At 37.1% G+C, this 24,615-nt stretch overlaps 1 protein-coding gene across 5 annotated transcripts; it reads right to left on the bottom strand.

Annotated features, from left to right (window-relative positions):
- Positions 1-509: 509 nt before the first annotated feature.
- On the bottom strand, positions 510-23,883 carry LOC117992936 (uncharacterized). 5 transcript variants are annotated; one of them, XM_069507540.1, is made up of 6 exons: positions 23,680-23,883; positions 22,792-22,944; positions 13,918-14,023; positions 7,387-7,547; positions 2,494-2,733; positions 510-1,237 (listed from the first exon to the last, which is right to left on the bottom strand). In XM_069507540.1, exons 2-6 carry the CDS (start codon positions 22,807-22,809, stop codon positions 1,079-1,081), a joined length of 684 nt encoding a protein of 227 aa, XP_069363641.1. In that variant the 5' UTR covers positions 22,810-22,944; positions 23,680-23,883; the 3' UTR covers positions 510-1,078. The 5 variants fall into 5 exon arrangements, with proteins under 5 accessions (XP_069363641.1, XP_069363690.1, XP_069363806.1 ...); XM_069507589.1 differs by lacking the exon at positions 23,680-23,883 and adding an exon at positions 23,165-23,316; XM_069507705.1 differs by lacking the exon at positions 22,792-22,944 and having other exon boundaries at positions 23,684-23,882.
- Positions 23,884-24,615: the final 732 nt, after the last annotated feature.

Raw genomic sequence — 24,615 nt, 5'->3', positions numbered from 1 at the left:
GCACTCCAGCCCTCATGAGGCTACTTTTATGATTTGATAAGAGTATTATAATTTTTATACTTTCACTTGTGTCTGTTTTTCTTCTTGATTTTGTTTTTAATTAATCTTATAATAATTGTGAAATGAGCTGACATCTGTTTTATGCTAAATGTTGTAGTATTTGTTTGAATAATTGATTTATATAGTGTTTTGTTTGACTTTGATAAGTGAATTATCTATGTGAAATTCATATTTTTAAGATATTAATATAAATATTAAACTAAACTCAAGTTTGATTATTTTTTCATTGGTACCTATAGTACGCGACAGGTCGAGATGGCAATCGGGGAGGGAACGCCCCGTATACCCGCACAGCCCCCGCGCTAACCCGGTGCGAGCGAGCGCGGGTGACGTGCGGGTGTGCGGGGCGTCCTCCCCGCCTCATTGCCATCTCGACCTGTCGCGTAACTACTATAAATAAGTGGATAGGATAGGTGGATTAGGGCAGTTCAAAGAAAATACAACGCCAAAACAATTTATTCATTTATTCTAATATTTATAAGTTAATCCTATTTTGCGCAAAGCTTTTTACAAGATAGAACCACTGACCGAGAGTTAAATCATAATCTCTATCTGACAGGTCACGCAAGCACACTAAACGAAATAATTGTTTTAGTGTCAGTATTAGTTTTATTTAATTAATAAATAACTTAAATAGAGTTAGCCACTTGGTTTTGTACAATATCAACCATCTAAAGGTCGTCGCTCACATTAACCGCACTGCTAAAGCACAGGTACTCGTAATCATAAAATTCAAATGAAAAAAGTAAGATTGCGCGCGTTAACTTACGCAGTAGGTACAGTTACAAATCAGGGCGGCTTGTTCAAAACAAATGATAGATTTTCGTCATCACGCACAATACGTTAGTTAACTCCAAAAGAGACTTTTTAATATAATTGGAGGAGGAAAAGGAAAGGCTTCATAAAACTTAGAACCTACATTTAAATGATCACTCCATAACGAGTTGTACTTGAGTGCGGCTTAAGTTGGTGACGATTTTATAATTTAGAGGGCGAAGTAGTGCGGTGCGGTAGAGTCCTAGAGGCGAAGGCCGGGGTTGCGCGAGCGCACGAAGTTGAGCAGCTCGTCGCTGTCCTCGCAGACGAACGGCTTGACGTGGTGACAGGCGACGTCGTGCCACTTCACGCCGTCGTTGTAGAAGTTGTTCAGGATCGCTAAGCACGACTCGTCATTGCCCTAAACATAAAAATAGCATTAATTTCTACTATCATATATATGATACTATGATCAATTTAAGGCGAAAGGTCGTCGATTCAAATTTCAAACAGCTGCTGGTTGGAACGTGTTTTCTCGTTTTACCACGGTTAATATGGGCGGGGAAAGTAAAATTGTTATGGAACTATAACACTAAATATTTTGCAGTTGTATAATTCTCTCGTGTAGGCGGACATACTTAATATTATTATTATTGTGATCACTTGCTTCAAATAAAGAAAGATAAAAGCCTAAATCCGTATGGAGGTGGACCCAAAAGCACAATAGTCAATAAATCATAATAAATGTCAGTCCGCGATGTCCGCGTCATCACCCTCGTCCTCCACACACATAATTAAAAATATTAATATCGATACACCGTTACCCAAAAACCGGACAAGTTATGAGTAACGGGTAGTTTTCTATTTTATTAGAAAGTAAGTTAGGAATTTAAAGTAGCTATTCATTTTTAATGGCGACTATATAAATATTAGGCAGTCAAAATTTTGTTTTTAACGGAATTTATAATATCATATTTTAAGCTAGGTTTTAGCTTAGAAATTGTAAAAAAATATCTAAATTGTATAAAAATGACGAAAAATCATTGAGAAGTGAATTTACGTAGTGCAGGTTTTTTTTCTATAGGACTGATTATTCTTTAATCTCTACCCGATATCATAATGAACTCTCTAAGCGCTACATCGTTTGTCACCACGACTCGAATTACAATACAGGTTTCTTACCCACACGGGGATCGACTTCGGGATTTCCCATTTTAATGCCACTTAATGCACACCTGCACCAACGAAGAGTCTTTAAGGTGCGTCTCCAAGTAAAATACTGCGCTAGCTGTATTATGGGAGAGCCTAGTTATCTACTCTTTATTTAAAACAAATGTGTACTTATTAAATAAAAAAAATACAGTAGGTATATTGTGTCTTCACAATAACCGATTTGAATTAGGTAGGTATTATAAAAGGAAGTAAATATTTATCAAACGTAATAAAAGAATCACAAAATGTGAAATAATAATTGATTCCATGCGTTACCTCCTAAAATACGCAATTTTAATTTGCAACTAACACGAATCGATAACCAATTCAATAAAAAACTTGATATTTTTTTTAAAGAGCAAAATTGATTTTATAAGGAAGACTACCTAAACTTGCGCGGGACAGCAGGAATTACGGTGCAAGCTCTAGAGCAAGGACGCGCCCTAACAAATCTCTTCAACTTACTTGAGCAGCCTCCCTGTTGTCGGGCTGGGCCTGTCCGTAGCCGCCGGTGTAGGACCAGTCGCCGGTGTTGCGTTGCGCGGTCGGTCCGATCTTCGCTCCGGAGCCCGACCAGAACCAGCCGTTCACGTTGGGGGGCTGCAAGTCGGGACGGTCGCAGCCAGCGAAGTTGCATTTACGGCCCGATGTCCAAATGTATCGAATATTGGCACGGGCTATCTTTTGCTTTACAAACTCATTTTCCTGCAAATGATTTTTTTTACTTTAGAATAAATTGTGTCCATTTATTGGTACAATATTGGTTCATTCAAAAGAGTGAATGGACACCTTCCAGGCATGTGTGCTGACCCTTATTAAGCTGTATCATCACCTACTATGATTGCAGTTAAACGCATACCTATAATATCAACGGTTAAAAAAACATCTCTAGACTAGACAAGTTTATGGAAGAATGCAACTTGCTATACATACGAGTCGTACCTACATACCTGTGAAATGCACTCTATCTAATCTAAGTAGGTATCTACCAGTTAGATACGATAGATAGGACAAAATCCGGTTATTATGATTGTCCGTCCAAAGATCAATGTAACAAAGCTCAAAAATTTCACTAGAATATGAGTCCTCAGTCTTTGCATTAAGACTCATTATTATAATCATAAAAGTAAAAATGTTTTTCCATCGATGCTTATTATATTTTATAATCCGATTATTTATTAAAACTTCTATACTATCCGCGTGATAGTCAACGTAACAAGCACTAGTGACTGGCCTCGCATTCAGGGTGTATGGGGTAAGATCCTGGGCACGCTTTTCATAGTACTTAAGTAATATATATTATGAATTTTAACAGTGTTTTTAACCAAAACATTGCGACTCGTGAGGAAATCTGCATGCGTGGGACTTCTACATAATGTTTTTAAAGGTGTAGTGTGCAGTCTGCCAATCCGCACTTGACCAGCATGATGGGCTATGACTTAGAGATAAGACCCTTCTCAGAGGAGTGGGCCGACGAAGGCTTGAGATGATAATGATGCTGACTGCTCGCGTGAATAGAGTTGAAGAATCAAATACCTACACTACGCCAATAGTGGTTTAAGGGTTATAGGTTGGATTCATGCTACATCGACCATCGTGCACGCGCTGTTCCATTTCTATCCTATTACATAATGCTGGGCCTTACAGAGTTAAAGCTTTCAAATAAATTGAGAATGGTACGAGTACCTAGGTACAAAGATTGTGATCGAAGTCAGATTTAGGTATTCTACGTACACATCCAAGTAGGTACGTACAAACTTACTTATTCCGGATAGGAGGTAAATTAGCAAAAATCTAATAGAGAAATTCTTTTCTAATCATAAAGTGTCGTCTGTGAGTGTCATATAATATGAAACAGTAATTAAGGAGCGCTGGCTGTGACGGGAAATTCACCTCCGCTACAAGCATGAAGCATCCGGCACTCGAAGTGGGCAACACGGCTGTCGACTGCTGAAGAATGTGGGTCATGTACCACTTGTGACTTGCGAGCGCCTTATGAGTACGTTGCCTAGTCGAGAAGTGACGCGCTCGGCCATTGCACCCCTTTCTCGGACGCCTTCCACGCTCTACAAACCTAATCAATTTAAATTAAGCATCCCAATTAATATGGATGATGCCTAACAACACTTGTAGTGGCCTGGTGTTGATTACAGCAGGTGACACCTAATCTTTCTCAGGTTATATCTAGGTATACTAATATTGTAAAGAGATAAAGTTTGTAAGTTTGTTTGTAGGCGATAATCTCTGGAAATACTGAACCGATTTTGAAAAATGAAAAGCTACATACATAACTACGGTAGTGCTGCTTATTGCTGCACCTACGACCAGTGAGATGAGAAGTCTTTGTTCGAACTTCAGAGCTACGTGTAAAACACGATTTGAGTCAATCGCGAAATCCTCTTACCATCTCAAATAGGTAATAGGAAGACACAACAATGATGTTGCGTTCGTTGACTTGCGATTGCGGTAGGAAGCGCATAGAGAAAACTTGCCGCACAAGATAGGCAGGTTTACTTGGGTACTTCATGCAATTACTGAAGTCTACACCCGGATGATCGCTAACAATTGATTTCCTTACAACGTTGCGAAAAGTTTTGAGTAGGAGCTCTACTTACTACCTATATATTCAATCAATTAATAATCAGTAGGTACAGAATGGAAAGTTCATAAATAGATAAGATCCATTCATACATCAGGGAGAAATGGAGTACCTAACTATACCCTTATTATAAATGCGAAAGTGCGTTTGTTTGTTGGTTTATTGGTTTGTTGGCTTGTCCTTCAATCACGTCGCAACGGTGCAACGAATAGGCTAGTTGACACTTTTTTAAAGTAGGTCTTAAATGGTTAATATTTGTACTATTAGATCAAAAAAATTAACACTATATATTTTTGCGCCCTAAAAACCGTAAAACTTTAATTTAAAAATATATTTTTCTTAGACAGGTGAAAACACTGTCGGCCATGTTTCGCCGATAGATTATCTGTGCTCTGACGTCATGCATTTGTAAACAACAGCATAACCTCCCAAAGTTTAATAAACATGACTTCTATACTAATTTACATGAAAAATATAGTAATTATCGTTATTGTATCATCCGAAAATGTAAAAACGCATCGATAAAGACCACAGGAAAGTTGTGGATTAGAGTGCCCAGTGAAATAAATATACGTAACACGCGAAGACTTGCTTAAAGGGATCCTATATGACTAACGACTGCAACCCAAATTTATTTTTGCAAAGATCACTTTGTTGTAAGTCTTACTTAATAACTTATTCAATTTATAAAGAGAAAACGATAATTTTTTACGTTTACTATGAGTTTTTAGAAATATATAAAAACAAGCTTATGCTCGTGACTTCGCCTGCGTGGACTTCATAAATTTCAAACCCCCATTTAACCCACTCAGGGGTGGAATTTCAAAAAATCCTTTCCTAGTGGATACCTTCTCTTTACCTACAAAGAACACACCCACCAAATTTCATGTATGACCAGCTGTTTAGATGTTTAGGCTGTGCTTTGATATAATAAGTAGATAATTTAATGTCCTGACAAACTTTTACAGACTTTAAATTTTATATATATTGATACTACGTTAGTCCACGCGTGACATACTGGATGACATTTCTTTGTTTACATATTTATATCATGGCTGACAGCGTTTTCTGCGTTTCAAATAAAAATAAAAATTGTATTTTTTTAAATTGGATTTATATATCCATCCTGCGTTTTTAATAATTGTTATTGATATATTTCGTTGTCTTAAGCAAAATACTATAATAAATAATCATTTATTGGACGAAATTAGATATGAGTCAAGTAGCGAATTGACGTGATTTTTCGCATGGCTATACATAAAGACGTGGAGAGTGACAGACTACTGTTTATCCCGGAAAATATAAGAATTCCCACGGGATTTTATAAAACCAAATTCTACGCGGTCGAAGTCGCGGGCATCAGCTTGTATAAAATAAAATATGTACTTTGCGAAAAAGGAAAATATGTAAACGTACCTATATCAGATTTACTTGAAGCCCATAGGTACAACTTGAGTTCAACAACTAACATTAATTTGTCAAAGCTTTATTGGAGGTGCTAAGCAAAAGACTTCAACGCGCCTACATGTTGATCTATCAATTTCGAGAAGATTAGTATCCGTGAATTTTTAGGGTTCCGTATACCCAAAGGATGCCAACGGGACCCTATTACTAAGCCTCCGATGTTCGCCCGTCTGTCTGTTTGTCTCTGTGTCATCGGGCTGTATCTCATAAACCGTAATAGGTAGAGAGCTGAAATTTTCACAAAATATTTATTTCTTAACCGGATATCAAATTAACATGCTAAGAAACATAAATTGCTATTGCAAATTCCAGGTTACTATATACGAAAATGTAGCTAAGATTGAACATGCACTTTGCGAACAAGGAAAACACCTAATCGGATAGCAGATTAACTTGAAGCTCGCTGTACACGAGCAAATCTCTCTATCAGTAGCGGAGATGCTAAGCAAAAGACTTCAACGAGCTTACATGTTGATCTATGAGTTTCTATTTTAAGCAGCCTATTCCTCGCATTTTTCATTAAAACTCGATAATTGTAGGTATAACATAATATAAACTGCTATTGCAAATGGCAAATCCCAGATTTCTATATGTACAAATATGTACTACAGTATTATTAATACTAGATGTTTATAGTACATCGATTATACCTATGGGAAAGTGAGCGTATCGTCACGAAACACGATTGACCCTATTACCTTACGTGACGTAAGTTAAGATACCTACTCGTACCTGTTAAGAGAGTATCTGTACCAAGTCTAGCTCTATTGCATTTGGATCTTCGATCGATCTATTGCATAATTATTGTAGGTAGATTAAATCAGTCACAATAGATACTGATCTTTTGAAGTTAGGCGCCTATATATTTTTGTACCTACATGACTAGTAACACATATTCGCAATAGTAGGCAACATATCGATTTCCTAATTGTTTCGTAGGGATAACTATTAAGATACCTACCTTAAGGAGCTGATATTCTAACTATGAATATCCAGTGGCCACCGAAGACTTAATAATATGATCCTCGGTGTTTTTTTTCGCAGAAAACCCATTTATAAATTGTCTATACTATAATCTATTAAGTATATTAAACAATAAGTTGAAGATCCTTCTCTAAATTTAAAATAGTTTACAAATTAAACTTTATAACTAAGTACTTAATTTATGACTGAATCGGCACTAGAAATCCGATTCTCATCTATTACGTTACGAGTAGGTAGGTCCAATATTTGAAAGACTTTGTAGCTTTAGTTTGATAGGTATAAATATGTGCAAGAGGTCTAAAATTATTTACCTGTGGAGTTTCTAAAGAGACAGCGTCCATGCAGTGCCGCCTGCAGATGTTTCTCGCGTCGAGCCAGTCAACCTCCAGGTTGCGGGTGGGCGCATGTTCCCAGCTGAAGAAGTACGAGTGTAGAACTCCTCGCGCATCGCGGTATGTCGAATGACGAACTCCTAAACAATGGGAAAAGCAAATCAATTTATTATACTTAATAATCGGATACCTGCGGATACCAACTGCACAGTGGACTTAATTTTAAACATTTCTAAAATAATTAAAGGCATTTCGATATGCTCACCGGTTATGTAATCGATAAGTAGCATAGGTAACGAATAATGATGCCATCATAAAATATAGGCAATTGGTAGGTTAACTAGATGATTAAAAAAATCTGTACCTACTACATACTTATTAGCCATGAACAAATAAGGAGATGTAAAGGTTTCATCTCTATAGTCTAGAATTCTTATATCATACGGTATTAATTACCTATACTACCTATCTGTTTAGAAGCTTGTTCACCTCAAAAACCGAAGTCTACATTTTAGTACCTAAGTCAATCGTTAAATGTCTGGCTAAATAGTGGATAGTTTAAGGAACGAACTAAGTAGGTACCTAAGTATAGGAATCTACAATCTTATCCTTACTAATTGTAAGAAGTGTTTTTATTAAAGCTTTTTATGAAGGACCAACTCAATAAAAATAATCTAATCCGTTTCAATCGCTATCTACATTACTACGTAACATACCTCTACCTATTTACCTATTGTTGGCAGGTAAGTAGGTACTTGTAGATCGAAAGATAACATTCATAACAAAATCAACAATCTAAAATATTTCTAGTTCACTTGAAGTGTTTGGATTGATAAATTTTCGGGTCATAAGGTCATTTTAAATATTTAGATAAGTATACTTCAGTGAGGATAAAGTCATTAGATGGGTAGTGCTATTTCGCAACTCGTCTGGTCTGTGGCATTGAATCGTGAGAACGTTGCAACATCACTGAAATAGTCGAAGGTAAGGAGGTAGTCTACAAAAACCACTCGGTGTTTCAAAAAGCACATGAGCGCCAGCAGTTGCGATTCTTGACGTTCTCGAAGCTGTAAAATTACAGCGGTATTACAAAATGTAATCTGAACATCATTTAGTTCACGGCTTTAACACAATAGAATGTTCGGTTCACACGTCTTTGTTAGCAGTAAATTACGTTTTCATAAAAACTAATGTATTCTGTACAATTACATGTGATACCTAAAAAATGTAAGTGTTATGCAACTAATGGAACGGAGGGTGCTATTTGTGTGAAATAGGCAAAGATTAACTCTAAACAGGTACATCAAATTATGTAAGCTACGATTATACTTAGGTATTCATGTAGGATTGTACTTAATGCTTGAGTACCTATAAGTACTGTTTTATTCCGATAAAAGTTGCGACCGAGAAGCGGTAGGTACAGTACAGCACCTACTTAAAATATTTGGAAGATACATAATAGCACACCTACTACTACTACTTACTATGTATGATGCTATTATGCTATAGCATAGGTACTTTCTTTATGTTCTGTGGGTTCTAGGTACTATGTATAAGCTATGCTTGAAATGTCTATAGTGATCAAATCAGAAATGAGGCGATCCATAAGAGTAAACGACATAGCTCAACGGATTGCGAAGCTGAAGTGGCAATGGGCAGGCACATATTTCGAAAAACTGAAATTGGGGTTCCAAGGTGCTGGAATGGAACTTCGCATCACAAGGCACAGTGACGGTAGATCCTGGTCCTGGATAAACGTCTGTGGTAGATCCCAACTAGGTAAATAGACGACATCAAACGAGTCGCTCGAAGCCGCTGGATTTAGGCGGGAATCCGCGGCGTGTGGAAATCCCTTGTCTAGCCGTGGACGTCCATCGGTTGACGATGATAATGATGATAACGAAGTATGATTATTATGTATTGACTTTCAAGTAAGGAACTATACCTACTAGGAACAATAAATCCGCGAAAATTAGCCGCGTTGCAAAAGGCCGCAAATCGCAAGACAAGCCTATCATGGGCAGATTGAAAGCAATGGAGCGTCTCTTCCGCAACGAGAAAGTGCCCATTGTAAATTGTGATCCCCTCTATGGCATATTTCGCCTTTCGCGCATCTGTACAAATTATAATTACCCCTACACCGGAAAACATTTACATCTTGACTCGTCGTTAACATAAATTCAACTTTACGTAAGCACTATAACGTATTGGCGTGTGTAAAAAGAGTCTGACACTTCAAAGAACATCGACTTTACTATTATAGAGAGAGAGCCAGAGCGTGCCAGACCTTCGTTATTTTATAAAAGCTGAAAGTTTCTCTGCGTATTGTCCCAAGTCCCAACACTGGGAGGAACGTTTGTTTAGATAATGGTGGCTTTGGGAGATAACAGGTAAGTACCTACGTCTTAATAAAGGTGTAAAAAATCTTTCGTCTAACTGTAATGTCTATTTTTTTATATTTTCTTCAGAATAGTATAAGAAATCACGTCATGCATTGCCAGACACTTAGTATCATGGCAACCCCCTGCCAGACACCCTTAAAGTTTAAAAGTTTCAGGGTGTCTGGCAGGGGGTTGCCGTGACACTAAGTGCCTGGCAATGCATGACGTGATTTTAATACTATTCTGAAGAAAATATAAAATAAATTGACTTTATACTTTCACGATTAAGATTTTTAACTCAGTTTAATACCTGTTTTTCCCAAAGCCAACGAACATCCAAACAAACGTTCCTCCTAGTGTTGGGGACAATAGGTAGAGAAACTTTCAGCTTTTATAAAATAACGAAGGTCTGGCACGCGCTGTCTCTTAGTCCATTATATTATTATCTAATTACTATGCCTATAATTGGATAAGTATGAATTTATGAAACTATTACATTTTTCGATAAATACCTTATGTAATCTCAAGCCACACTTTCGGAAGGCGTAATATTTAGTACCTTCCTATAGCAAAGTGAAAAGTTACGGATGTTGTTATTCGTTATTTCAATTTGAAGAGAAAGTTGAAGGTAAACATCTCGACCTTACGGTGATTTTTACTCACGTTCGGGGAATTGCGACGTTAAGATAATCGCTCGTACTTCTACATTATACAGATACTTATAACGTGCAAGACTAATCGGATTATTGAGGGATTGTAAGATGACATGATCACGTCATACTATGTCGTGGTCATGTCATCTGTGTCGGTCGTTACCTTATGGAGCTTTGTAACTGTAAGTTACCGAAATAAATTAATATAAATGTATATAATGGACTATGAGCCAGCGCGTGCCAGACCTTTGTTAGTTTTATTAAAGCTGAAAGTTTATTTTGTCCCCAATATAGGGAGGAATGATTAGCCATTATGAAGTTTGGATCATGGTGGCTTTGGGAGATAACAGGTAACAAAGGTGTAATTTTTTATGTTTGCTTCGGAATAGTATTAGAAATTACGTCATGCACTGCCAGACATTGTGTCGTGGCAACCTCCTGCCAGACACCCTTAAACTCTAAGGGCTTCTGGCGGGTGGTTGCCACGACACTGTCTGACACTCTATAAATTCCTAGAGTGGAAACCACTTATAAGCAAGCATCGTGGAGAATGTCCTCCAGCACGATAGACCGACAACGTAAAGAGACTGTCGGGAAGTGGCTGGATGGGAAAGGTTGAGGACTGGGTGCGGTGGCGCTCATTAGGGCTATGTCCAACAGTGGACTTCCACAGGCTAATTATGATGATGATGATATGTAGGTACCTACCTACTTATATCAAAATGTAACCGAATCCGATTTATAAATATTTGTAATAATTTCCGCAGTAAACAGGGACACTCAGGAAAATGCACTTTTCCAGTATTGGAATGAATTCACTAGAGTTTGAAATTCAAATACGTAGCTACTCACTATGCCTACCTAATGTTGTGATTACGGTTAATAATTTTCTCTTTGGTTCACTGACTGCTCAGCTGTGCTCAGCTATATGTAGACCGTATCTTTAGGTATGCAAAATGGTTGAGTGCGGACACAAAAACTTTGATAGGTACCTAAATTACGTAATATTGTAAACATATAAAATAGGTACACACTCACAAAAGATTCTTTGTTATCTTTGTGTCCGGCTGACGGTCAATTGTCCTCTATGCGCTCCCACACGAAGCGGGTATGTTAGGAGCCGCCCTGACTTAAAAATACCGGCCAAGTGCGAGTCAGACTCGCGCACTGAGGGTTCCGTACTACAGTCGTATATTTTCGAAATTATGCGCGATAAATCAAAAACTAAGTATTATGCATAAAAATGAATAAAAACCTGTTTTAAAATGTAAAGGTAAAGATGATATGATACCCCACTTGGTATAGTAATCTTAATTTGAAAGTTGAATATATATTATTTGTGGTGTAATTTTTTTTGTGATGTCACCCACAAATTCACGGTTTTCGGATTTATTCCTTTACTTGTGCTATAAGACCTACCTACGGCATTTTGCGGCAAATTTGAAGGCACCTTTAGATATACCTTTACCTACCTACTATATATTTTAAAAATTTGATTGGGTAAGTATACTCCTACACCGTAAAGGTAGGTTAGACTCTACCATCATAAACCAAATCATAATTATATTAACTCTGTAAGTATATTATAATTATATTCAATTATCGGTATTACATAATCGATAATCGTTATAAAATACATACATGGTCACATAAATAACGTTTACTGGCAACGGTCAATGAGAATGCCGATAGAACGTGACTCGAAATAGAAAGGATGATCTCGCTCAGTTACCGAGGATCATCAATTGGAATTGGGCAAAGCAATTAAGCTGCAAGGTGATCCACCAGTCACTACTCACTGCTGGTCTTTATGCTATATGTAGCAATTGTGCAAAACGGACGTTCTTCTTACTACAGACCATGAGACATTCAGAGACTGTTGCCGTCACAACTCCATTCTTCGTAAATTGTATATTTGCTAACAAGTTGCTAATGAGTATTCGGAACGCGTTTACAATCACTCTAAACAATAACTTAAAAGTCTTGTAATACTTAACTAAAACCAAAGATACTCATTTAAATGTATGTATGTATTATGCTGAAACACTTTTGACCGTTATATTGAAATTACTTAAGCTGCCTCGTATATTTAGAAGCACATGTTGTATCACACTAATGAATTATCTATCTATGTAACTATTTAAACAAATAAAAGAGACTTTCTCACAATATTGTATTTTATTAGGTCACTTTTCTTAACAATTTTACATTTTAGTACTCTCGACTCTCCAAACCATAGAGCGAGTCCCGAGCACAGATACTATCTTATGATAGTATGCTACATTATCGATTTCAAGTAAGTAATCTTCTAAGCACACAAATTTAATTGAATACTACTGAGCAATTTTAGATTAAATTCTGAACTTCCGATATGGTGACACAATTACCTACAATAACACGTGGAACTGTTCCGGGTATCAAGTATTAGAATCATACCAACCGTCTCAGGATTACCTCACGGCTAGGTAACCTGAGTGTAATTTACACTTGGCGCAATATCTCGGGTCAAGCATGGGTCAAAAGTCAAAAGGCACAAGTTGATGCGAGAAAGATGATGTTAAAACAATTACTTTACAAGACAAATTTACCTCAAAACAGCTGTGTATTATGAATACATTTTTAGGGTTACGTACCTCAAAAGGAAAAATAATATAAAAAACCGGCCAAGTGCGAGTCAGGCTCGCACAACGAGGGTTCCGTAAAAAAGTCCTATATTTTCGACATTTTGCACGATAATTCAAAAATTATGATGCTTAAAAATAAATAAAAATCTGTTTTAGAATCCTTTGCCTTTGTTACACATATTCATTTACTTATGGAGTTTTATAAACATATGTATGATATTATATTAAACAGATCAAATAGATATCGCGTATTTAGGTATAGGATGTAAAGAATACCTATTTACGTGTGATACAAAAGCTTCACAACGAGCTTTTGTCCCACTTACCTACCTATCTAAGACGGATATGCAGAGCGGATTTTATCTTATATCTCGAAGATGTATTAAATCTTTGAGACAACAACTTTCTTTGTGGCAACTTTATAAAAAATAACTTTAAATCGAACATCCTGGATAGTGAGCTCATGTTATTTAGGAAACGATATCTCTTCTTGATGTTTCCTATATTCTTTTATTTATGTTCGAGTTCGAAAAGAAATCCTATCAAAAAGTAAATTAGGATTTCGGATTTGGAACTTTTTTAACATAGTCACTCATACTTACCCATGTAGAACTAAAATTATTCTTCCAGGTTAAAAGTGCATAAAAATATTAGAGTGCATCATCATTTCATAGAGCTTATTCAAGCGTAAACCATCATGCTTCCACTAACAGATGAGCAAAATGTAACTTAACCAGTTTGTGTTGAACGGTGTACCTATTAAGTAGCTAATTTCCGAGAATGTCGTAGAAGAAGTTAAGAACATAAGTGTCTAAGTAACGTGGACGACGATAATGATCGTAATTTACGTACGGTTAGCGCAACTCCTGGGGTCAGGCAGGGCCAGGCGGCGCTGGGCTTCAGCTAGGCAGAGCACCGCCAGTAGGACGGCCGTCACCAGGCAACTGTGCCTGCTCATCTGTAGATGAAAACAATTTTAGCAGGGGATACAATAATACTATAGGAGTGGTGCATAGGAGGTTCTTATCTCTTATTGGGATTAGAACCTTATGTTTGTATACCTATACGTTTGACTATATTTAGGTAGCTAAATACTATAGGTTCGTAACTTGCTTAATGTGCTGGTTTGGGGCATATTTTACAATGACCTAAGTAATACCTACGAGAAGACAATAATGTTAATAAACTATGACTGTTTAAGTATTTTTTGTATATTTAAGAAGCTCAACTTTCTTGCTCTACTATCGACAGATCAAATAAAATTTTTTGGTAAGTAGGTAGTTATAAACGCTAAAATAAAGTAGGTAGGTAGCTACATTTTACAACTTACATAAGTACCTACTTAAATTATTTTTATTAAATCAAAAATTGGATCCTTGTCTAGGTAACGGATGTTATGGGAAAATGTATTAGGTATATTTTATTCCAGTTGCTAGCTTTTCAAGTCCATTGCCGAACTTAACAATAACATAAGACTTCCTGGAATCGCTATTTTCATAGTGACAAATTCACGATTTTAGCAATACTTTGATGGACGCAAGAATATATAATTACACCTAATGACAAGCTTTTCTTCAAAGAAAGTAGTCTGTTAATGAGTTCGCTTTCTTTTATATTTTATGCAGTCCGTGAATGCTCGAGGACAATCGATACGTGAGACGAATTTATTTTGTTGTGTTTGTGAAAGCAAAACTCGATTTGCTGACCTCCTTCCTGCATGTTTAAACGTTTGCGTGAAAAGGTGCTCCGCGCGAGAAATCGTCGATTTGGGACGCATTTTATGGTACGGAAAGCTCGACGCGCGCCACTGCCTCCGTAAATTCCGTGTTAATAAACCAATGCAATTTATAAATATTATTAGTAAGTAAGTGTAAAAATGTGATTAACTTACGTCATATAATTTCTATTTTCTTTAAAAAAATATCTTTTAGTTATTTGAGTTGTATAGATAATTTAAACAAACTTCTACTTACCCGTTTTTAAAACTTGTCTTACCGTAGAGTCATAGTAACTGTTATTTATTAACACGACTCTTAATATAAAATTACATTTAATTTATTAGTAAATACAACTTTTATTTATTGTTACCAGACGTTGAAAAACTACTGCTCCCGTATGTAAGTATTTCGATTATGATTCAAATCATGTTCAGATAACTTAAGTGCGATGCAATTTAGTCTCCTCATTCAAAACGTACAAACCTCAATAGAATTTTAAAAAATCAGGAAAACGAATTTTCAGTATTAGATTTTCACGCACTTTTTGGAATCGGGTAGGTACTGGAGTTACTTTTCGAACTTAATTATTAACGTGGACCCGTTAAATTAAAACACTGTTTGTAGGTAGGTAATTCATGTTGAGTTGTGTCAGTGGTGCACGTGCGTACCTCTATGGACAGTGTGGTGACGATGATGCGAGCGTGCTAGAATGGTGCGCGTACGTCCGATAGTACGCAAGATGTGTGTTGAACGCGACGGTTTCAGAGGAACTGACGCAGGCGCAACCGTCCTCTCTAATTAAGCCTCCGACATTCATTCACTTTCACTTCACTTCCAATATGAGAGAAGATACATCCGCACCACCCCGCCTCATCGACGCACAGCTAACTGGCTGCACCACCTAGGAGACCTTCTGGAGGTCGTAGCCGGATACAAACACGAATTTACATAATAGACATTAGACGTACCATAGTAGGTAGTAGGTAGTAGGTACCTGTTACGTTAACAATTGTATCACTGAATTAATTACGTGCACTACGGAAACTGTTTTCAGAATCTATTGTTAGGTATGTCTTAGCTATTGTTTCATGGAGATCTTCCAAGTATGTACTTTTAGGTATATTTTTTGCAATAAGTATCATCAATTCGATTAAGCTAAGTTTCACGATAAAAATATTATTGAAGGAGATGACCACGCACGTGCGTGGAATTCAATTATTTATTATTATTATAGGCGTTGAAGAAAGATATGCTTTAGAGTTTGGTTTTGTACAGTGAATTAAATCAAATATCATATTATAGGTAAATAAAGAAAAAAAAAGCCGATTTAGTGAGAACTGAGAGCTAGGTAGGTACTTACTCATCCATCGAGGGTTCCTAAAATCCTACCTAATTAGTTAAGTAGTTACATTTCTGTTGGACTTACGCCCGTTTCATACGTTGCCCATCATCAAGTGCCGGCTTTACTTTTGAAGACCGTGCAAGGTGTGCGACGTACGACGCAGAGCGCCGCGCCGCCGCCGCTCGAGACGAATAGGCTAGTTGACACTTTTTTTAAGTAGGTCTTAATTGGTTAATATTTGTCCTATTAGATCAAAAAAATTAACACTATATTTTTTGCGCCCTAAAAACCGTAAAACTTTAATTTAAAAATATATTTTTCTTAGACAGGTGAAAACACTGTCGGCCATATTTGGCCGATAGATTATCTGTGCTCTGACGTCATGCATTTGTAAACAACAGCATAACCTCCCAAAGTTTAATAAACATGACTTCTATACTAGTTTACATGAAAAATATAGTAATTATCGTTATTGTATCATCCGAGAATGTAAAAACGCATCGATAAAGACCACAGGAAAGTTGTGGATTAGAGTGCCCAGTGAAATAAATATACGTAACACGCGAAGACTTGCTTAAAGGGATCCTATATCACTAACGACTGCAAACCAAATTTATTTTTGTAAAGATCGGAGGGAGGCCTTTGCCCAGACGTGGGACAGCACAGGCTGATTTAGATTAGATTTAGAAAGATCACTTTGTTGTAAGTCTTACTTAATAACTTATTCAATTTATAAAGAGAAAACGATATTTTTTTACGTTTACTATGAGTTTTTAGAAATATATAAAAACTAGCTTATGCTCGTGACTTCGCCCGCGTGGACTTCATAAATTTCAAACCCCCATTTGACCCACTCAGGGGTGGAATTTCAAAAAATCCTTTCCTAGTGGACACCTTCTCTTTACCTACAAAGAACACACCCACCAAATTTCATGTATCTAGGACCAGCTGTTTAGATGTTTAGGCTGTGCGTTGATATATAAGTTAGTCAGGACTTGAAATTTTATATATATGGATACTACGTTAGTCCCCGCGTGACATAGGGATGATATTTCTTTGTTTACATATTTAATGACGTCACATCATGGCTGACAGCGTTTTCTGCGTTTCAAATAAAAATAAAAACTGTATTTTTTAAAATTGGATTTATATATCCATCCTGCGTTTTTAATAATTGTTATTGATATATTTCGTTGTCTTAAGCAAAATACTATAATAAATAATCATTTATTGGACGAAATTAGATATGAGTCAAGTAGCCTATTCAAAGAGCGTGTGCCGCATTGATTTATTTAATAAATCAATGGTGTGCCGTCCCAGCGCTTCTTTCTTCTCTTTCACTTCTCTTTAAAGTTTGTGTTTTTGTAAGTTAGTTGCAAGACCTTCCTTCTTAAAAAATACTTTTTACTCGCCTACCCCACGCGCATTAAATCGCGCATCTATAAGAGAGCGCCGGGTATTGATTGCACCCGGGCGCTCATGAGCCAGAGCCCATCATCCTTTCGAACTGCTGGTACTTCGTCGTGTCGTGTCATTTGTGTTCTCCGAAATTTTATCATGTTTAAAATCACCTGCGGTGAAAAGTAACTGAGATTTCTCTTGATCTTACGTCCAGGTTTCATCCCCATTATCTTTTACCCCAGATTTCATTCTTCGTTTAAATGTGATAACACGCGCTGCCACATGTGTGCCACAACTAATCCTCCTCATCGGATGGTACGTGCACGGTGGCACGGCTTTAGCCCGAGGCTTCAGCTGTGGTTAGTCATAACTGCCAGATGCCAGACCAAACAGTCGTCAATTTAGTTATACTGAGAGGAGAACCATGCTCAGTAGTGCGCCGGCGATGGGTTGATCATGATGTCCTTAAAAAGCATTCTCATTCTGAGGGGAGACCCGTGTTCAACAGTGAGCCGACGCGATGATAGGATGATGTATTTTCTTCATTTACCTCACTGGGAATCAAACCCGAAACATTTTTTTTAAAATAAATTTTACTATAAAACTTAAAGCTAGCCTTACATTAGATAAGGTACTGTACAAATCATGCCCGCGTGGAACGGTGCCAAAAATACTGGCTGCATTTCCACGCTGGACAGCCAGGCTGATCCGTTGCGCAAAAATGAGCCAGCCCTTCTGTCACCAGATGAGGCTATAAATCGCGGTGAAATGTCTCGTAAATTTTTATTTTCACTAAGACTCCATGGCGCTAGGGTTTCTACGGCAAACGGAACAAAAATATAACTCTCGATAAAAGAGGCATACTTGCGGGCACTTGCCGTTTTCAGCTGTTTCTGCTTCGGCTCCCGGTCTTATAAAGAAACCTTTTACCAGAGAGGTCGGTAAACAGTGCCAGTGCAAGATTAAACATAAAACGGGAGATAGTCTCAATGCTTCAGTGAGTGAAAGTTAACGCATTCATTAGTGGTTTTATTACTAACGACTTCTTCGTTTAAATTTATTCCACTGTATTCGTATATCACTGATTGTATTAGGCTATTAGGTAATCGTAACATTTGAATATTTATGATCCACTTGCAATACTGCAGTGTACAAAATATTTATGTTAGAGTTGACCCGAGACAATATTATAATTAAATACTTATGTAAAAAATAATTAAGTAGGTAACTGATTTATATATGCATATATTATTATAAAGCTTAGGTTGCATTTCATTATATTATTATGAAGTTATTTTTAAAAGTGAGACTCAAGATGGTAGCAGGTACAAGTAGAAATTAGAATGATTCAGAATACTTTTTTTTACCAAGATGTAGGAATTGTAGAATCAGAGCTTATAAGTAGAGTTATTTGTTATTTAATATTATAAATGTGATACAGTCAAGAGCACTTACTATACACAAGAGCTATAAATATACTTTGGACTTGGGACAACCCCATGGGCAGCACAAAACGAGCTAGGGGCTTGGCTCTACTAGAGATCTCATAACTTTTTAACAGTGAAAGCATTATGAACTCGTGAGTCTTGGCAACCAAATTTACATGAAATGTTTTTGGTGGGATTCATTATGTCAGTAATATTTTGTAGCTCAATTTAAAACATCAAAGCTCAAAACATGTTCTAGGAGTAGGAGTCTAGGATTCAAGTAGGTATTATCAAGACTGTCGCTTTAGAAAAAGGGTACCGAAGGACCAGAGTACAGTTTTACGATTTAAAACTGTGGACTAGAGTCATTGTCGCAAGATATTTAAAGAATTTATTGAAGAACTCCGTAGGTTAGGTATTTAATTCAAATACAAGTTAGCCCTTGACTGCAATCGCACGTGGTGGTAAGTGATGATGCAGTCTAAGATGGTAGCGGGCTAATCTGGGTATGTCAGTATTATACCCCTTTGGTTTCTACACGGTATCGTACCGGAACGATAAACCACTTGGCGGTACGGCTTTCCCGGTAGGGAGGTAGGTAGGTACTCGTACATGGGTTGGTGATAATGATCATGACATTGATGGCTAACCATAATGGTCATTCAACATTTTAGCTTCTATTACATATAGGTACGTAATGACTTCTGTAATGACAGTTGACTACCAAGAGTCAAGACCCACCTCTACTTTCTTTCGCAAGACTACGTAGGTAGTTTAAATGTACTATTTAATAAGCTATTTTTAGGGTTCACCTCAAAAGGAAAAACGGAACCCTTATAGGATCACTTTGTTGTCTGTCTGTCCGTCCGTCCGTCGGTCCGTCCGTCTAATAACTAATAATTAGAACTGATAATTTGTATTTTCAATTATCAAAGTAAGAACCATACCTATCAAGTGGGGTATCCTGTAAAAGGCCTGTAGATTTAAAAAAAAAATATTTTTATGAATAGTTTTTGAGTTATCGTGCAAAATGTCGAAAAAATACGACTGTACTACGGATCCCTCGGTGCGCAAGGCTGCCTCGCAATTGGCCGGGTTTTTTTATATTACATCGATTTATCCAAGATTTCTGGACCGTTTTTCGTGATTCTTTCTTACTGATCTAGAGTAAATTTACAAAGGGCTCCTACAAAAATTACTGTATCAAACTCCTCAACTGCTGCAAGGCTGTATTCCGCTTAAATGTTAATTGAAGAATTGTTAAGGGGGAGTTAGTGTAGTAAGTACAAAGCAAATGACTTTATTCTTAAATTCCAATTCTCTACTCCTCAACCCTGATGCTGCTGAGTAGAGCTCTTCCAAACCGTAAGGATTCAGGAACTGTTGATGATGAAATAATATTGTAGATGCCAATAGAGGTGTACAGACAAAAATTATTTTTATACTTACCTATCTAAATACTTTGTAGTGGCGTATGAAATCGGTCTTTTGAAAAGATTTTTTTAGACAAAAGTGCGGCTTCCTTTATTAATTGTAGGTATACTTATTAAATAGGTATGTTACTCACTAGCTGCCCTGGTGAACTTTTTTTTTGTACCAACATTTTAAGTTCCTTTTCTTTTTTGTAACCTGTTATTTGTTTTGTGGTGCAATAAAGTAAATACATACATACATAAGTGGGACAATGTGGAAACGTGCAAGATACATGAGTAGGTAAATATTCCGTAGCTATTATTTACTTCTGCGGTCCTAATATGCAGTTTGCACAAGTACCTACGCAATGCCTGCAATGGCAAATGCAACATTTATGGCCATTCTAGCTTATCCCCTATTCACGCTTATTTTGGTTTACCACTCGTCGTGATGCAACGTGACCTCTCTTTATTCGAATGTCTAAGTATATTCCGACTTTTCGACACAAATCAAAATCATCATGAGTTCACAATATCACTAAAATTATGTTCTTGCGTAACAAGTAATATAATCAACTTGATCTTTCAAAGTTGGGAGCTTAAATTACAAACCCAAATCCGATACATTAATTCAATAATTCGACGTATATTTAGTTTCAAATTAAGAAATAACTATACGTATCGCATAGGTAAGTAATAAGTATACAGGCTGGAAAAAAATCGCGGCCAGCTATCTAATTTACTTCTAGCCATATCAAATTTAATTAAAGGAATTTCTCTTATTTGAAAAAAAAACTGGATTCAAAATTTTTCTGAAATTCGCTTATCTCATCCGGGAATCGTACAAGCTAAAAATTAAAAAAAAACACTGGCAATTTTATTTTTACTAGCTGATGCTCGCGACTTCGTCCGCGTAGAGTTAGGTTTTTAAAAATCCCGTGGGCACTTTTTGATTTTCTGGGACAAAAGAAGCCTATCTCACCAGGTCGGTTAAAAAGTAGCCAATATTCCTCCTTGGTTAATCTTCCACTTATCTGTAAAAATCCCGTCGAAATTGGTTTAGCCGTTCCGAAGAATTTTTTTTTAAAACGTGTGATTCAGTTATGGTACAGTTTAAATAACCACATGACTTTAATATGAGGTAAATATTTCAAAATTACAGACAGACACTTCAATTTTATTTAATTAAAAAAATCGATTCCAATTTCTCCAAGAAACATTATCTCTTACACTCGTCTGTCGTACCTACACGATATCCATAAAATCGAATATTTAGTACACAAGTTCTTTCAACATTACCTAGAACTGTTCACTTTCAACATAAATCTTTGTAAAAGACAGTTATAATTTTCTTATAACTCTAACATCCAAAGACATTGAAGTAGAAGTTGCTAATATGTTATCTCTAAGTACCTTGTTCTAGATTATGGTCTAAATGGAACCACTAATAACGGAATGGTTCGATTCCCGGGTGGGACAAGCGATTTTCAGATTTTTTTGAATGCAAACTCCGTTTCTTTAAAAAAAAAGAGAAAATTTCCTTTCAGTAAAATCTGTGGTGAAGGGCCTCATATTTTTTCCATCCTGTATATTAAACTTGAGTCGCAAATGCCGAAAGAAATATACCTATATTTTTTTTCAGTAAGTAACTAGTTATTAAAAAACCAGCTATTTGCGAGTCGAACTCGCACTAGAAGGTAGAAGAATAAAAACTATTTTTCAGGAAAAAGAAAAAATAAGCACAAGTTTGTCGTTGATTCAAAAATATTAAAAAAGAGAAGAGAGTGCCGTGAGCACAGATATGTCCAGATTTGCAACTAGCGTGGCCCCCTCAGTCCCTCTCGCTCAAGCAGATTTGTTTGTCAAATACTCACGTACAAATACATTTTGACAAACAAAAAAAAGTGGCCACGGTGATAAGGACAAAGCATAATCATTTTGTCATGTTGTAACAAGAGCTTTATATGCATTTAGCTATCTCGCTCTAACAGTAAGTGTCACAATAGGGCTACTTCTAACAGTCCTTATTCTGAGGCCGTGAGCGACGCATGCTTGTTGGAGGCGTCGTTGCCAGCGGCGCGGCGCTCGGCGTCTCCTAAACCCGAGCCCGGTGCGCTGCACACCCAGCTGTACCATAAAGGAACTGGATGAAGCACGTCACGATCTGTAGCGTGATGGCAGCAGCGTCCTACGCGCTTCGCTTTATGGCCGTCTTCATGTCTACAGTTTCTTGTACGTAATATCTTGTATTACAAATTCAGTTCTAGGAGCTTTGTTGGGCACGTTTCCGTCGCGTGTCGCTGCTGTCGCGCTTCCTATCTGTCCTATCGGAATCTGCGGTTCTCATTGACGATTCGAAAACTAACCTTCATTTTGATAGTATTTAGTTACTTATGCAACGACATTGCAACATCAAACATATTTACTGTAGACAAGACGAACATCAGTGAGTGGATCACGATTCACAAGTGGATCCCAAGTAGGCTGGCGCCTCGTCCTTTCAAAATCACTTGAGAAGTCCTCGGCTTCGCTTTGGCCTTCCAATATAGTACTCAGCCAGTAATCGCTATATTTCAGGCCTGGAATGTAATGTACTATTATTATTATTTTCTTCACAAATGTGTTGATAAACGTCGTATGATACACGTGTCTATTGATGATTACCGTCCTCGGCTATCTCACCTAACGGCTCGGGTCTCAATGGCGCCTCAGCGGTAATCACCAACATTACACACTTGCACCATAATGTACTATTATACCTAGGTAGGTACTTATTAATAATATTTTAACCTATCATACCTATTCAGCACTTTCTCGCTTTCAAACGGTTTATGTAAACATTGAGATAACATGTTCTAGTCTAAAAACTATGTTAAAAGTATACATCTATGTAATACGATTAGGTAAGCATTTGTCTAAATATCAATAACAAAGGCGGCACTTCCTCAGAGCTACAGACGCTTGGGGCGCACTTTCACAGTAGATAGTTAGACACACCTAGGTATCTATATCAGTGACTATGCCTATATGTCATAAATATTCACGGAGGTACCTACATCGCCATCGGAGTTATGCGCTCTATCCTATACAGTTTACAAAGCAAATGTTTGTACTTTGTGCACCAACATACATAAAAGGTGACAGTAGAAATTCGTTATTGGGCGTGGCGGCAATTACCATGATGTTACGCAATAAAACCTACCTTATACCTACCCCATATTATTACTGTGTCATAAATTAAATTATACGTTGTTCTTGTATTACGTAGGTACGTGTGAGGGCTGTGGGCACGTTTGTTAAAAGTTTATACTTACCTACTTAACGCTATTCAAATGTTATCAGACGTAGCTAGACACCGCTCGGGCCTCGGCTCTCACGCACGTCGCACTACACAGGTATACATATTAATCTATGCACTACACACAAAATGTAAACCATAGATGTTATACCATAGGAAAGTTGTGAGTAAAGTTAGTTAGCAAAAGGCGCAGGACTGCGGCTGTTAGTTCAGTTAGTTGATAATTTAATGAGGATGATGTTTAGTACTATTTATTATATATTATTCTGTGGTACGGGGATTCCCTGTTTGGCCGGATCGACTAAGCGAGAGTACAGGCCTCGAGGCTTGGTCTCGCGAATGCGAAAGTGTGTTTGTTTGTTGGTTTGTTGGTTTATTGGTTTGTTGGTTTGTCCTTCAATCACGTCGCAACGGTGGAACGGATTGGCGTGATTTTTTGCATGGGTATAGATAAAGACCTGGAGAGTGACATAGGCTACTTTTCATCCCGGAAAATCAAAGAGTTCCCACGGGATTTTCAAAGATCGAATTCCACGCGTATGAAATCGCGGGCATCAGCTAGTTTATAAAAATTCGGCATTTTTCGCTATTCACATTTTTTTGGTTGGTTGGTTTGTCCTTCAATCACGTCGGAACAGTGCAACGGATTGACGTCTTCATCTATACCCATGCAAAAAATCACGTCAATCCGTTGCACCATTGCGACGTGATTAAAGGACAAACCAACAAACAAACACACTTTCGCATTTATAATAAAGGTACTGATATATATTATGTACAACAATTTCATGTCTCTAGAGCCTATATTATAAGTCAGTCAGTCAGTCAGAAGTCAGAACTTTGAATTTCATTTCATACAGATTTTTTTACACAATCGCACTGCCAGCGCAGCGGGTTGAATGTTAGAATGCTAAATTTAATTTAAACACTCTCAGTTTTCGTTAAACCTCGT

The sequence above is a fragment of the Maniola hyperantus genome, chromosome 1 (assembly GCF_902806685.2).
Source record: "Maniola hyperantus chromosome 1, iAphHyp1.2, whole genome shotgun sequence".
Classification (NCBI taxonomy): domain Eukaryota; kingdom Metazoa; phylum Arthropoda; class Insecta; order Lepidoptera; family Nymphalidae; genus Maniola; species Maniola hyperantus.
This window is presented reverse-complemented; position numbering and strand designations above follow the sequence as displayed.

Bases quoted from the DNA above. Each gene is read 5' to 3' on its own strand.
- LOC117992936 (XM_069507540.1), bottom strand. The intron at 7,548-13,917 runs GTACGTAAATTA...CCCATTGTTTAG, and splicing joins CCCCAGGAGTTGCGCTAACC to GAGTTCGTCATTCGACATAC. The intron at 2,734-7,386 runs GTAAATAATTTT...AATCATTTGCAG, and splicing joins TCTCTTTAGAAACTCCACAG to GAAAATGAGTTTGTAAAGCA.